A 15766-nucleotide genomic window follows, 5' to 3' on the forward strand; every position below is an offset into this window, starting at 1 on the left:
GATTGTGAGGTCAGAGTCCATCTTATCGTACAAGGGAACCGTTCAATAGTCTTATCACAGTGGGATGGAAGCTGTCCTTAAGCCTGATGGTATGTGCCCTCAGGCTCCTGTATCTTCTGTCTGATGGAAGAGGAGAGAAGAGAGAATGACCCAGGTGGGTGGGGTCTTTGATTATGCTGGCTGCTTCACCAAGGCAGCGAGAGGTAAAGACAAGTCCAAGGAGGGGAGGCTGGTGTCTGTGACGCGCTGGGCTGTGTCCACACACGTTAGCACTGACTTCCAACTCAAAGGTATTATTGGCCTTGGAAAACATCTCCATGCAGGGTGTGAAGGACTCGCACTTCTTGTTGCAACCCCAAGCTGCCGGGGAAGCCTGCTTATGCTGGAGGTGCCATTTTCTTTTCCCACTGCACCAGTTTTGGAGTAGACCAGCCTCCTGAGTTACTCTCAGCTTGTTCTGCTACCTGCCCATTTACTTTCTGTCTTATTTTAAAAATTAGTTGGTGCAGCTTTAAAAATGAGTGTTCCATAGTCAAAAACACCTGCCTGGAACTTTCCTTCAGTCCTGTGTAAAATGAACTTACTTTACGTAAGACGGGAGAATGAACCAACAGAACCCAGTCGCTGCCATTTTTTGCTCAGAGGCATGGAGTCCACCTGTAAAAAGGCTTCTTCTAAAGGTATGGTGTTGATTTTTCTCCCTGTGATTCCTTTCACTTCTTTTGGTTTACCCAATCCTCATCCCCAGTTGCAATCCTGAAGTGAATCTTGGATACTGCAAGAATTCTGATAAGCTGTATTTACAAATGCACTCACAAGACAGAAGCTTCAAACAAGACAGTTCACTTTATTCAGCCCCTAACACCTATAATTGATGCTCTATGTGATGACATTACGACATTGTCTGACGACATGACTGACTTATACATCCACATATACAGTAAATGCACCACACTTATGAAACCAGTTAAGATGAAGTGAATGGACTCCTTTGCTGTATGATTCTAGTGAACAGCAGTCGTCCTGATCAACCGTGACATTTTCTGCATAGTTTTTTGAAGATGTTGCATGTCTACATATTAACCGCATAGTGAGGAAAAGCATTGAATAGATCTTCCAGCAGCAGGAGTCATCCAGCGAATACAGGAATCAATTTCATTTGCTGGAGTCTTTTTTGTATGAACTGGGTAATTGTCTATTTGGCCAAAGAATGGGCTTGAGTCAACTTCAATATATTACAATATGCAATGTGCTGATAGCTCAATTATAGACCTCATTGTTAGACATAGTTACACTTTGCGGCAGATGGTATGAAATCCATTAACAATCTGAATCAATTATACTGTAATGGACCTAGTTGTTATTGTAGCAGAGTAAATGAACCTGCTTAGGTAAAGTTTAGCTATGAGAATTTTAATTTCTTCTCAAACTTCTCCATTATGTTTTTTTTTAGTTTGCTACTGAGAGGCTGTGTCACATTTTATTGCATGCATTAGTTATTTCCAGAGGAGGCATTGAAGCCATCTGATAAAATGACTCTGGTCAAACTCACTAATGGTATCCTGAGTGATAGTGACAAAGGTAATTTGCCCTTGTTCTGCTCAACTTGTCTGCAGCCATTAACATGATTGACTACACCATTCTCAACCAACAACTCACCACCGTTGACCAGCTGGGAGGAACCAGCCGCACCTGACTGGCTTTTATTCAGTCTGGCCAGAAGCCACTCGTGGTAGCTTCTGTTCACACCCCGACGCTGTGACTGCTGATCTCTCCCTGGCACACTTCTCTGTCATGTCCACACTTGCAGCCTGGGCAACATCTCCCCGAAAACATACCACTAGTTTGGACGTGAACAGTGATGACACCCATCTCCACCCCACCTCCAGCATCAGACCCTTTTTCCAACTGATGAGTGGACATTTCCTCCAGTTAACCACCAGGAAGATCAAAGTCACTGCCTTTGGCCCTGTCCCAAAACGATGTTCCCCAGTCACGCACTCCCTCCTGATCCAGAACTGAACCAAACTGATCTCGGCCTCCTTGATATTTGGCCTCTACACCCATGTCCTCACATGTCTTTCTACTCCCACCATTGTTTGTGCTATATTAAAGGCACTATATGAATGGAAGTTATTGGTGTATCTATTGTGCTAATCTGAGTTATGCCACAGCCTTCCTTCTGTGAAGATGAGAGAGAGAGAATAGGTGGGGAAATGGGACTGATGGGATTGCTCTAAAGGCCTGCATTGACTTAATGGGCTGAGTGGCCTCCGATGTCATAACAACATATGAGAAGGTTAAATTGGATAAAGTGCAATTATGTGAAATGGTCAGAAGTTAGGATGATGGCTGCTGCTGTTGCCTGTACAGGCAAGGGAGACCTAGGTAGGCTGTGTATAGTGACACTGCAAGTTCGGACAGGTGAGAGATTATCCCAATATAATATCCCACTATTGGTAACCTGCATCATTGTTACTACGCTTCTGCATTTATAGCAACCACTCCCAACAGTAGAAGGGATGAGTTAACTTTGTCCTTCCCTCCACTCACTATGCTCCTTGAATGGGCAGTTGAACTGGTGCAATTTCAAGTCTTTCCATCTTTTGTTTGAGGCGTTACCCAAGCCCCTGGATAAGAGCAGAGGAAACCTCCCCAGTGTTCTGGCCAATATCTTTCCCTCAATCAACTTCAATGTGACATTATTGATTGTGGGAGCTTGCTGTGCACAAATTGTCTACATTACAACCGTGGTTACAACTGCAGAAAATACCTCACTGGCTGTAAATCCCTCTGGGATTTCCTGAGATCACTAAAGGTGCCTTACGTACATAAGCCTTTCCTTCCAAGGAGACAGGAAGTGGCTGTCAATCAAGGGTAACCTGAATGCAGAATTGACATTGACCAGGCGCCAGTGGAAGGTTGACAGAACCAAGTCAGTATGAAGTTGGAAAACTTGGATGAATGCAGCCATGGAATGTTTGTGCCAAGGAGGGAGTGCGATGTCAGTAGCATTGTTTGACGATACAGGTATCCCTTGATTTATGAACTTTTCACCTGTATATTTCTGTACAATGCAATTGACTCTTCAGGTGACTTGTCCTGAATTTACAACACTTTGACAAAGGATACTTAATAAGAACAAAAAATGGCAATTGAACTCACAGTCAATTGAAATGCCGGTCACAGGAGAGGGATTGTCATTGGCAGGGATGCTCAAATCGAAATCCACTTGACTTACTGCTGCCAAGTAGAATGGGAGGGGAGGGGGGGGGAAGTGGTGGGGTGGATAGAGAGATGGGGTGAAGAGAGAGTGAAGATGGGGGCTGGGGGGTTGGGTATGGAGGAGATGGAGTGGTGGTTACAGAGAGTTCTTTGGGTTTAGAAGAATGAGGGGTGACCTTATTCAAACATATAAAATCCTAAGGGAGATTGACAGGGGAGATGTTGAGATGTTTTCACTAGTGGGAGAGTCACATACAAGGGGATATAGTTTGGTATTGGTATTGGTATTGATTTATTATTGTCACTTGTACTGAGGTACAGTGAAAAACTTGTCTTGCATACCGTTCATACAGGTCAATTCATTACACAGTGCAGTTACATTGAGTTAGTACAGAGTGCATTGAGGTAGTACAGGTAAAAACAATAACAGTACAGTAAAGTGTCACAGCTACAGAGAAAGTGCAGTGCAATAAGGTGCAAGGTCACAACAAGGTAGATCGTGAGGTCATAGTCCATCTCATCGTACAATAGTCTTATCACAGTGGGATAGAAGCTGTCCTTAGGCCTGGTGGTACATGCCCTCAGGCTCCTGTATCTTCTGCTTGATGGAAGAAGAGAGAAGAGAGGATGACCTGGGTGGGTGGGATTATGCTGACTGCTTCGCCAAGGGAATAAAGACAAAGTCCAAGGAGGGGAGGCTGGTTTCCGTGACGCGCTGGGCTGTGTCCACAACTCTCTGCAGCTTCTTGCGGTCCTGGGCAGAGCAGTTGCTGTGCCAAGCCGTGATGCATCCAGATAGGATGCTTTCTATGGTGCATCGATAAAAATTGCTGAGTGTCAAAGAGGACGTGCCAAATTTCTTTAGCCTACTGAGGAAGTAGAGGCACTGGTGAGCTTTGTTGACCATGGCGTCTATGTAGTTGGACCAGGATAGGTTATTGGTGATGTTAACTCTGAGGATCTTGAAGCTCTCAACCCTCTCGACCTCAGCACCATCGATGTAGACAGGTGCATGTACACTGCCCCCTTTCCTGGTCAATGACCAGCTCATTTGTTTTGCTGACATTGAGGGAAAGGTTGTTGTCATGACACCATGCCACTAAGCTCTCTATCTCCTTCCTGTACTCCGACTCATCATTGTTTGAGATACGGCCCACTATGGTGGTATCATCTGCAAACTTGTAGATGGAGTTAGAGCAGAATCTGGCCACACGGTCATGAGTGTATAGGGAGTAGAGAGAGGGCTAAGGACGCAGCCTTGTGGGGCATGCAAGACAAGGGGACAGACACTTAATACTGAGGTGCGTAGAAATTTTTTTCTCTCAGAGGTTAGTGAATGTCTGGAACTCCCTGCCCCCGAGGATGCTGGATGTCAGGGCATTAGATGTATTTAAGGTGGAGGTACGTAAATACTTGAAAGATCGGGGAATGGATGGTACGGGGAACTGGCACAGAGAGGAGTTGAGGCCAGAATAGATCGGGAGCAAGAGAGACAGAAACAGAGAGAAAGAGAGAGAGAGAGAAAGGGGGAGAGAGAATCATTCCTATGTTGCACAGTGAACACACTGATAGGACACATTATTATACTTTATGTTTTTTATTACCTTATTTTAAGATTTAATTGTTTATCCCCTTATTGATGTACTTTTAAGTGTTTAGGTGCTTTTGTTCAAAGTCCTTGAGTTCTGGAAAAGAGCCAAAGATTTTACATTGAAATCTCCAGCTGTGAGTTTTCATTTAACATTTCCCCAGAATGTAACCCTTCCTAAATTGAGGAATAACTGAGTTAATACTTTAAGTGTTTCTTGTGTTTGCCACTGGTTTGCAGATACCTGGGCAAGACTGTAATAAAACGTCCGTGATTGGAATTGCCAGTAACAAATGCCTTCTTCATTTTCAGACAAGCAAGGCCATTGCGAAAGGAGACTATCAGCGGGCAACCTCAGCGTCCCGGAGGGCTCTCTTCCTGGCAGCCCTCTCCATCACCATTGGAACAGGGGTATATGTCGGGGTCATTGTTGCTCTCATTGCTTACTTGTCAAAGCCGGGGCATGTATAGTGTCGAACTGCAGCCTGCTCGGTGTGAAGGTCCTTGAAAGACAGTTCTTCATCTGTTCGATTATCCAATTCTATCACCCTGTTAATTGAGTAAATTGTGTGTGTTATCCATTGTTTTGGCCATTTTGGAGCTAGGGGAGGAGGGCCATCTGGCAAGGAGAAGGTTTCAGATGCTTGCTTCACACCTCCACACTGGGAACTTTGGGTGACAAGGGTAGGCAGCAAGTCCACCAGCATCGCTTTAATCCTTGAGTGGGCAGCCAGGGGAGGTACCACAACAGAGGAGGGACACTTTACTCTGGGAGCTGGGCGAGGGGCAAGGAAAAGCCTTTTCTCCCTGTTATCCCACCACAAGGGGGTGGTGGTGCTGGAGTGTAATGCCCTTGCTGTACCACTCTTAGCCTGAGGGAACCCGGGGGGGGTAGCAGAAGATGCCCATGGGATGAAATTGTGGAGGGTGTAATGAGGGCTGGGGAAACAACTCTGTACAAATATAATTAAACTGGTCTAGGGCAAGAGTGAATAAGCCAATGATATGCAAATAGCCTATTCGCTGTTGCTAAGCAAGCCTTGCCCTGGGTCACTCTCTCTCAGCAAGCCAATTATGCCATAATTAGCTGCTCAATGTTAATGTAGCTGTGTCATAAAGGCTACCTCGTTTGATCATGCCTGGTCCATTTTAAATGCTGTGTGAAATAAAAGGGCCTGAGTCCCTCTATAAATCTACAATCACACTGTTTTATTTTGGGAAAGTCAAGAATCTACTGAAAATTAAATGTGACTTTTGTAATAAAAATAAATTTGATTTCATCGGCAACTAATATCACATTCCCGCCGTCATCAACTCACATGTCGGACACTCGGAAGTGACAAACACAGGTACAAAATCATTGTGACCTTCTGGGTCGAACTGCTGAGGAATATCTGTTTGTACCGTTCAGTTCCTGATATATGAATATCATTTCTCTCCTTGCAGTCACACACTCACATACCACCTGAGTAACTGGTTCCTCCAAGATCAGAAACTTAATTTTCCTCTAATTATATGGATATTTTATTTAACTGGCTTATTGTTGAGTTGGTCCCACCACCTACAATACTTTGACGATGGTTATATGAGATGGCCTGATGTTCAGCAAAATGCCAACAAACAGAAATCTGGACACCAACAGAAAGTTAACAAGGATTGTGCTAACTGATGTGTTCAAATGGGCTTGAAAGTCACATTCGGATTTAAATCTAACAGCAAAATGCTTCACTGAGACATTGTGCACCAGGGGTCTGGCAAGTGATAAATTTAACCAAATAAAGGGAGCTATAAGCCAGTAACAAATTTAGTCCAAATGAGAAAATTCTGTAATGGGGTTAAACAGAAATAACAATGTATTTTACTGCTGTCTAAATTAGGGACTTGGTATAATGTTTATAGCACACTTAATCAAATGGAGAGTTCTTTGCTGCTGAGAATGTACATGTTGATAACATGGCTGCTTCATTGTCAGAGAGCATTTGAATGAATAAAATTCCCAGTGCCTCACACTGCACCCCAAGGCAAATTCCCACTAAAATTGGTCACACCCCAGTAAACTTTGTTGGTGACTAATAAATTGAGAGGGACAAACTTCAACCATTCATATCAAAGAGGAAAGAGATGTACAGGCTGACTTCCACAGCAAGCTAAATACGTTGTCCTGCAGGAAGGAATGTTGAGTCACCCGGAGGTGTGCAGCAATCCGAGGGGGTCAGAGTAGTTTGTGTGGGAGAGAGTCATGTCAGGTAAATCCTTTCAGCTCTTGGACCTATTGGATAAGAGATTAAGGGACATCTTCCACCTGCCTTATCGCCGTGTGGACCATCACTCAGTTGTCAGGAGTTCTTCGACCCAGTGACTTTGGCCCCTGCACTCATTGACTTTAAGCAAAGCCTCTGACAATGAAGTAAGAGTTTGGCTCAGATGGTAAAGAACAGGCTGGGGGTTTGCAAGGAAATGGAAGATGGTGTCTGGGCTGGACTGTAAGACTGCGATAGAATAGTAAGACATTACTCACATCCTTATTGTTTAGATTGCTCCTGATTTATTCTGAAATGAGAACAGAAATGAAGCAATCTGGTGAGGCTAAACAGGGACTGCCGCAAATAATGGGCAACATCCATGGAGGGATTCAGGTAGATACAGAATAAAACTGATGGGGCAGTTTTAAATGTAAGGTGGCAAGACTGGGAATTAGACACAGGAAGGCTTAACTGGGCAATATTAACCCTAAGAGCAGAGAAGTCTGATGCTGGAGCTGAGGCGGGAAGGGGTAACTGGAGTAGGAGAAGGTGGATGTCGTGTGAAGATTGGCACAGACCAGTGGGGGTTAACACTCTGTTCCTGCACACTGGGTACTATAGGCTGTGGATCTCGGACAAGGCTTAGATGTGTAGTGAATGAGACCTTCGGGTATCCAGTGAAAGGCTAGGAAACAGGGAGTAATGATCGTCACTGATAGCTGGTCATGGCCACAGAGGGTAATGTGTACAGTCTGGCCATCAGGGGATGGTGAGGGCATCTGATTCTGGAGAGGTTGCAGGGTAATTAAACCATTCACAAAGGTTGCCTGTATCATGAAAATAATCTTTCAGTTTGAAGTAGAACATAGAACATTACAGCACAGTACAGGCCCTTCGGCCCACAATGTTGTGTCGACATTTTATCCTGCTCTAAGATCTATCTAACCCTTCCCTCCCACGTAGGTCCCCATTTCTCTATCATTCATGTGTCTATCTAAGTGTCTCTTAAATGCCCCTAATGTATCTGCCCCCACGACCTCTGCAGGCAGTGAGTTCCACGCACCCACCACTCTCTGTGTACAAAACTTACCCCTGACATCCCCATTGTACCTTCCTCCAATCACCTTAAAATTATGTCTCCTCTTGTTAGCCATTGTCACCCTGGGAAAAAGTCTCTGAAATGGTAAAGAGCTGGGGCCTGGTCTCTCCGGTGCCTTCCTCCCTGGTTACCAGTAGCCGGACTAAGTGGGAATTTCCTTCCCCAGTCCCCCTTGCCTACATCAGGAGCTGGACCAATGGAGACATCCCCATCTTTTCTCTGAATTAGGAACTTTACCAGGCTGCAGTCCAGAAGATTCAGCCCTGAGAGGCAGGAGCTATTTTTTTTGCCCCCTTTTAGGGAGTGAAGCTCAAACAATATGTAAGAGTAGCTCCCCAGAGCTCATTTTATGATGCGGTCTCTGTCAGATGCCCAGGATTGTGCAACTACATAAGCTCCCTCAAACCTGGACTTGGCATAGAGGGATATGGAATTAATACAGGCAAGTGGGATTAGTATAGAGAAGTATGATGGTTGGCATAGACAGGATGGGCTGAAGGGCCTGTTTCTATGCTGTATAACTGCATGATACAGTTGCAACAATGGGCACATAACTGAGTCTTGCTCCCAGCTCAGAAACTCACCACGGCAGCTGAGAAATTTTAATTCAGCTCATTAAACAAATCCAGAATTGAACAACAAGACCAAAACCTGTAAGAGTGACTGTGAAAGTACTGGATTGTTGTTAAAAAAATATTTGGATCACTCACATGCTACGGAGATCTACCATCCTTACCCAATCGGGTGTACTTATGACTCCGGACCCAAGAGCAGTGTACCTGACTCTTAATTGGTTTCTGAAATGGCCCAGGTTCAAGGGTAATCCAGGACGGCCCAGCCTTTCCAGTGAATACAGCATCCCAAAAATGGATGTGCACATACGAGTGAGGTTAGTGTTGGAGGTCACTGCAAAATCCAGCCCATTATCATCCCAGAACTGACAGCCTGCAGATAACATTTAATTACACAGCAGGAACAGGCTGCCTCCACAGATGTAATGAAGGAAGATAATATTAGCAGATTCAAGAGTGAGCATTTTACGGTAATTATGGATTTGAGGAGTGTTGGGTAAGAAATGCCATAGATTTTTTGAACCACAGGAACACTGATTCCCAACACAACGCATTCCAACAGGAATAATAAAAAAACTGAATAAATGAATGGGAACAGCGCATTAAATTGATAAAAGCACCAATACTTGTATTTATATCCAGCACCTCGCACTCTGAGAGCATTAGAATGAGCTCTCTGAGATACAACCATTAGTGTATGTCAGCAAACATTGCAAGCAGCTGCCACATCCCTCCAGCAGCTATGAGATGACTGAGTAGTCACTCTGTACATTTGGTTCCAGAGCTGTATCTCACTATCCTACGGCATTATTCCAGCGAGTGTGCCTTGCATTGTGAAAGCCAGTTAAAATGATATTTCCAAAGGGACAATGATATCAAAGTTTTATTAACACAGGAATTACAATGTGGTCTCTCTGACCAATCGATGACCCTGTTGCTGTTTTCACTCATCATAAATGGACTCATTCTGATCCCAATCCCTTCCCAACCGCCATCGTTCCAGCCAGCTCCTTGATAACTGTCTTTAAGCTCCAGTCACTAGAGTTGACAGTGGTGTCGATGAAGCATCAGTAAGGGCTGGGACACCAGGAGAGGAGTCCAACTTGAGCCCCACTTGAAGAAAGGCCAGGCAGGCTCCAACAACCCTGCAGTACTCTCTCCGCACACACTCGAATCACAAGCTCCTAAATGCAGAGGCACGAGGGCCACAACCTGTGTTTGACAGCCACAATGGGGATGTGTGGTGCATTAGATAGTCTTAATTACTTCCAGGATGTAGCATTTTTAGTCACACTGCTTTCAAGGGAATCGGCATCACTGGCTGAACCCCGATTTAACGGCCGTCACTAATAATGAACCATGGGTGGGTACCAAGTCAATCAGAGCACCAGTAGAACTCCTTGCCTGCCCACCTTTGGACCCTGTCAAAGGCATGAATCCACCTGTCCATCTCTGGCCTCTCTGCCTTCCCCACACTTTCCCACACTACACATTCACCCACCTGCTCTCAGACTCACCTATTGGCTCAGTGCCGGGGTATATTTCAGCAGTGGGCATACCATGAAGCCTTGAAAGCACCAGCAAGGAAGGATGATAGCTACCTGTAGAGTCTGCACTCTTTCTTGTGGCTACCTGTAGGGATTCTGTGTTCCGTTTCTTATTTGGCAGAGCACCAGTTTGGTTTCCACTTCACCCTCTCCCCAACCCCACATTCAGTTTAAATCTGGACACCCAAGTGGCATAAGCCACAGTTCACCCAGTGTGCTTCCAAATTTCCTCATAACCGCCCCTTCCCCAACTTCTTGCTCAGTGGTATAATTGTATGATATTGACCAAACATTGTACTTTGTATAATATTTATTAAACATTGTAACATCATTTATAAAACCAACTGTTGTATGATGTGGAATTTTTTGTATATTTGGGGTTTAGAATGGTCATGTTTGTAATGTTATGTTTCCAACAGCTTTTTGAGTTTCCACATGAGCTGAGGTGAATGGAAGCTTTACAAATTTGTGAGGTTGCACCTTTAAAGCAAAACATTTGGCTCTGGGAACCGACTGACTGAGAAGCAATGTTGTAACCAAAATAAACAGCCTGCTTCAGGTCTGTAGAAATAATGTTGCTGTCTTACAACAGCTGGCTTCTTAAAGGCAGGGAGCCAACCAGATGTAGGAGGAGTCACCTCAGGAAGGTCATATTGGCCTTGGCAGGAGTACAGGATGGATAATCAGAATGGTTTCACCACCAGGAGAGATTCCACAAACTAGGGCAATAGTCCCTGGAATTTGGAAAGTGCACTGATTTGATCAAAGTTTTTGAGTTATTGGAAGTGATGGAATAGAAGGAACTGTGTTGGTGGAGTCTCGGTCTAGAACGCAGAGACTAAAGCTCAGAGGCAGATCACTAAGGATAGACCTTGATACACTTCAACGTGCTCTCTGCAAACATCAACTGATCCCACATTGGAAAGTGGTCGATGTTGTGAAGAAAAGGTCTTAAGGGATAGCGAGCAAAGGTCATCCATGTGTCTACTGCTGCAGCTAGAAAGAGGAGAGAGAGGGGGAAGGGAGGGAGCGATGGAGGAGACGGGGAGGGAGAGTTGGAGGTGGGGAGACTAGGAGATGGAGAGGCAGAGATGGAGGGAGTAGAGAGAAAAGAGGAAGAGGTAAGGAGAGAACATAAGAACATAAAACAACAGAATCAGGAGGAGGCCAATCAGCCCCTCAAGCCTGCTGCTCCATTTAGTAAGATCATGGCTGATCCATCTTTGGCCTCAGCACCATTTCCCTCTCTCTCCCCATACCCCTTGACTCCCTAGTAGTTGAAAGGTGTGCTGGTCACCTCCTTGAACATATTCACTCACTCATCTCCACAGCTCTCAGGGTGGAGGCTCCAAAGATTCACAACCATCTGAAAAGCTGCTTCTTATCTCCACTTGAAAGGGGCAATTCTGAAACCATGCCACTTGTTCTAGCCAACCAATCCCAGCCCACGTCCCCAGCCAACCAATCCCAGCCCACGACCCCAGCCAACCAATCCCAGCCTACATCACCCAGCCAACCAATCCCAGCCCACATCACCCAGCCAGCCAATCCCAGCCCACGTCCCCAGCCAACTAATCCCAGCCCACGACCCCAGCCAACCAATCCCAGCCTACATCACCCAGCCAACCAATCCCAGCCCACATCACCCAGCCAGCCAATCCCAGCCCACGTCCCCAGCCAACTAATCCCAGCCCACGTCCCCAGCCAACCAATCCCAGCCCACGACCCCAGTCAAACAATCCCAACCTGCAGCCCCAGCCAACCCCAGTCCAGATCCTCAGTTCCTAGCCAATCCAAACACAACCATATCCCCAGCCAATCAAGTCCCACCCAAATTCCCAGTCAACAAACCCTGCCTGCATCACACCTGTACACAACCATCACCCACAACGACAGCCAGTGGAACAGTGCCCAAAACCCGAGCCCCACTGTGGCCCGCAACATCGACCAAAGAAGACCCAGCAAATCCCCAGTCAACAAAGCCCTGACCCTGCTTCACCCACACCTACACCCACACCTTCACCTGTAGCCACACCTTCTCCTGCAGTCACACCCACCTCCTCAACCACACTCACAGCCATCCAAGTACTGCATCCTCAGCAACCAAGCCCCACACATTCCCCACCCCTCACCTCAGCCACCCATTCCCACCCTACCACAACAGCCCTGCCACATCTCCTGCCAATTCAGGCCCAGTCAGCCAATCAGGTGCTGGCCACACCCCATGTCACAACAAGCCCCGCCCACAATCCCAGCCTACAAGTTGCACCCACACCCACACTCCCAGCTAAGAGCAAGCCCCTACCAGCCCCATCTCCAACCAGGCCCAATCCCCAAACACCAAAGCCCTATCTAATACCACCCCCTGCCCTCGACAAACCAGCTCAGACCAAGTCTCATACAGCAAAATGCTCCCAAACCTAATTCCACTCATCAAGGTTTATCCTTATCAAGCCCTGCTTCCCAACTCTACCCAAACCTCATCTGACCAACTCCAAGACCTCCCACCCCTTCCATGCCAAACTCGACATACGTGTTGCCCCTACCATACCTCACCCTATCCAGTGCCTGTCCACACCCATCCCAGTCATCCTCACCATCCCCACATTTGTCCTACCCAGAGCAAACCGAGCCACACACATCCCAACAATAATCTCAGCACTGCCCACACCAAGCACCACCCACACCAATCCCTAACCACACCAAACATTGCCTTTGTCAAGCATCCTGCACACTCACTTTGTCTGCCTGTAACGAGTTTCACCTACATTAGGCTCCGCCTGATGAAACGCCACCAAAACCTGGCCTTAACTACACCTATCCCCACCCGTTCCACCCCATCCACTCCAAGAGCGGCCCTAACCTTGCCCTAACCAGTCCACCCCATCGCCTCCCCCAGCCACACCCACATAATCACATCTCCCCCTCGTCCAAACCAACCCTCGTCCCTCCCACAAGCCAGCAGGCTCTGCCCTCACTGGGGCCGTCCCAATCTAGGTGTTGTCCATATCCTGCCCCACCCTTACTGAGCCACAGAATTACCGACCCCCACCCAGTCAAAGCCCTGACTACACCACGTGCCAACCACAGTCATACACTTGTATCAAACCCCACCCACACTGTCCCCACATACTCTTTCCCCACCCACACCATCCCACCCACACCATCCCCACCCACACCTTCCCCACCCACACTGTCCCCATCCACACCATCCCCACCCACACCTTCCCCACCCACACCTTCCCCACCCACACCGTCCCCACCCACACCATCCCCACCCACACCTTCCCCACCCACACCGTCCCCACCCACACCATCCCACCCACACCTTCCCCACCCACACCGTCCCCACCCACACCTTCCCCACCCACACCATCCCACCCACACCATCCCCACCCACACCTTCCCCACCCACACCGTCCCCACCCACACCTTCCCCACCCACACCGTCCCCACCCACACCTTCCCCACCCACACCATCCCCACCCACACCTTCCCCACCCACACCATCCCACCCACACCATCCCCACCCACACCATTCCCACCCACACCATCCCCACCCACACCTTCCCCACCCACACCGTCCCCACCACACACCTTCCCCACCCACACCTTCCCCACCACACACCATCCCCACCCACACCGTCCCCACCCACACCATCCCACCCACACCATCCCACCCACACCTTCCCCACCCACACCGTCCCCACCCACACCTTCCCCACCCACACCATCCCACCCACACCGTCCCCACCCACACCGTCCCACCCACACCCGCAAACATCCTCCCACCCACAGTATCCACCTACACATCCCACCCCCACCACCCCCACCCACACCATCCCCACCCACACCATCTCCACCCACACACACCTACCCACACACCCCACCCACACCTTCCCCACCCACACACTCCCACACACACACCCCTACCCACACACCCCTACCCACACACCCCACCCACACCTTCCCCACCCACACACTCCCACACTCACACCATCCCCACCCACACACACCTACCTACACACCCCACCCACACCATCCCCACCCACACACCCCACAAACACCATCCCCTCCCACACACCCCTACCCACACATCCCCATACCATCCCCACCCACACACTCCACCCACACCTTCCCCACCCACACACCCACACCCACCATCCCCACCCATACACCCACACCATTCCCACCCACACCATCCCCACCCACACACCCCTACCCACACACACCCACCCACACCATGCCCACCCACATACCCCCACACCCACACCATTCCCACCCACATCATCCCCACCCACACACACCCACCCACACCATCCCCATCCACACACCCCCACCCACACCATCCTCACCCACACCTGTCTTTACCCTCATGCATGTCACCCTTGTCTTCCCGGCTGTGTAAGATCGAGGACATGCAGCACGGGTTGGCTGGGACTGTTTGAGCAGTATTTGCAGGGTCTGTGCCAGCACCATCAGTCTGCCTTGCATCCTGTTTTGTGCCTGGGACGTTCGGGCTGAGAGTAAGTATTTCATTACACCTGTCCATACATGTTCTTGTGCACATGACAATAAACTTGACTTCGACCTTGTTCTAAGTACCAAAGGCTAAGCATCAGGTGAACTCTGGCATCATTGTTGAATCTGGCTGCAAAACATGTCTCGTTTAAGCAGAAAAAAATGTATCAGTGTTTCATGCACCTTTACCCCAACTCAAGACAAAGAACTGATTAATTCTTAGATTTCTTTTTTATGCTCTCTTGTCCCAGATTCCTGTGTGATTCTATTAAACACATTTGTGGGTTTGATTTTCTTTCCAAGACTTGGTGTTTGATTATCACACCATTCGCAGGGTGTTGTAAACATGGAAGTACTGTTTATCACTCAGGAGTACTTGCTGCCTTTACCTCTTGCCAGTGTTGTTCCCATTTACCAGTTAATTTACGTTCAGCCTGAAGTAGGCTCCTTTCGTATTTCTGGCTCCCTCTTTCTCAAAGCAATAAGCAAAGGCTCTTGATTTTCAGTCAAGCTGACACATCTGTGTTTGTTAAGAGCTGCAGAGTGTATGCCTGTTTAGGAAAGAGATCAGGAGAACTCTCTTATCCTGTGTGAAGGAGCAGGCTGGGAGGGTTATTCCTGGTCCCATTTCTTCAATCAATGGTCTCAAGGCTGTCACTTTAATCTCTTCAAAAGCAAGTGTCTACAGTTGGAAATTATTCGGTGCAATGTGGGACTGACTGCAGCAGCCTTTCCAGACACATTGAAATGGCTTCAAGCCAAATGTGTTGGGGTGCTTTCTGACTTCTGTGAAAAAATTGTCTCTCATCTGCTCACAGGACCTTTCAGAGTGTTCCACAACCGTCCTTGATTCAGCCACCTGCCATTTCTTTTAAATGGAATGTAGCTGTCAGGGGCACATTGCATTCCCTCATCCAACAACTGCCCTTGGGAAAGGTGGTACTGAGCTGCCCTTCTAGAACCCACTGCAG

General features: G+C 47.7%; 1 protein-coding gene across 1 annotated transcript in view; it reads left to right on the plus strand.

Moving 5' to 3' along the window:
* The window catches only part of syndig1l (synapse differentiation inducing 1-like), a 132786-nt gene extending 122234 nt beyond the window's left edge, over nt 1-10552 (plus strand). The window contains exon 4 of the mRNA XM_052027809.1: nt 5126-10552. Within this exon, the coding sequence (XP_051883769.1) occupies nt 5126-5284 (159 nt within the window). The 3' untranslated portion in view covers nt 5285-10552. The remainder of the gene's footprint in view (nt 1-5125) is intronic.
* Nucleotides 10553-15766: the final 5214 nt, after the last annotated feature.

The sequence above is a fragment of the Pristis pectinata genome, chromosome 1 (genome assembly GCF_009764475.1).
Source record: "Pristis pectinata isolate sPriPec2 chromosome 1, sPriPec2.1.pri, whole genome shotgun sequence".
NCBI classification, from domain to species: domain Eukaryota; kingdom Metazoa; phylum Chordata; class Chondrichthyes; order Rhinopristiformes; family Pristidae; genus Pristis; species Pristis pectinata.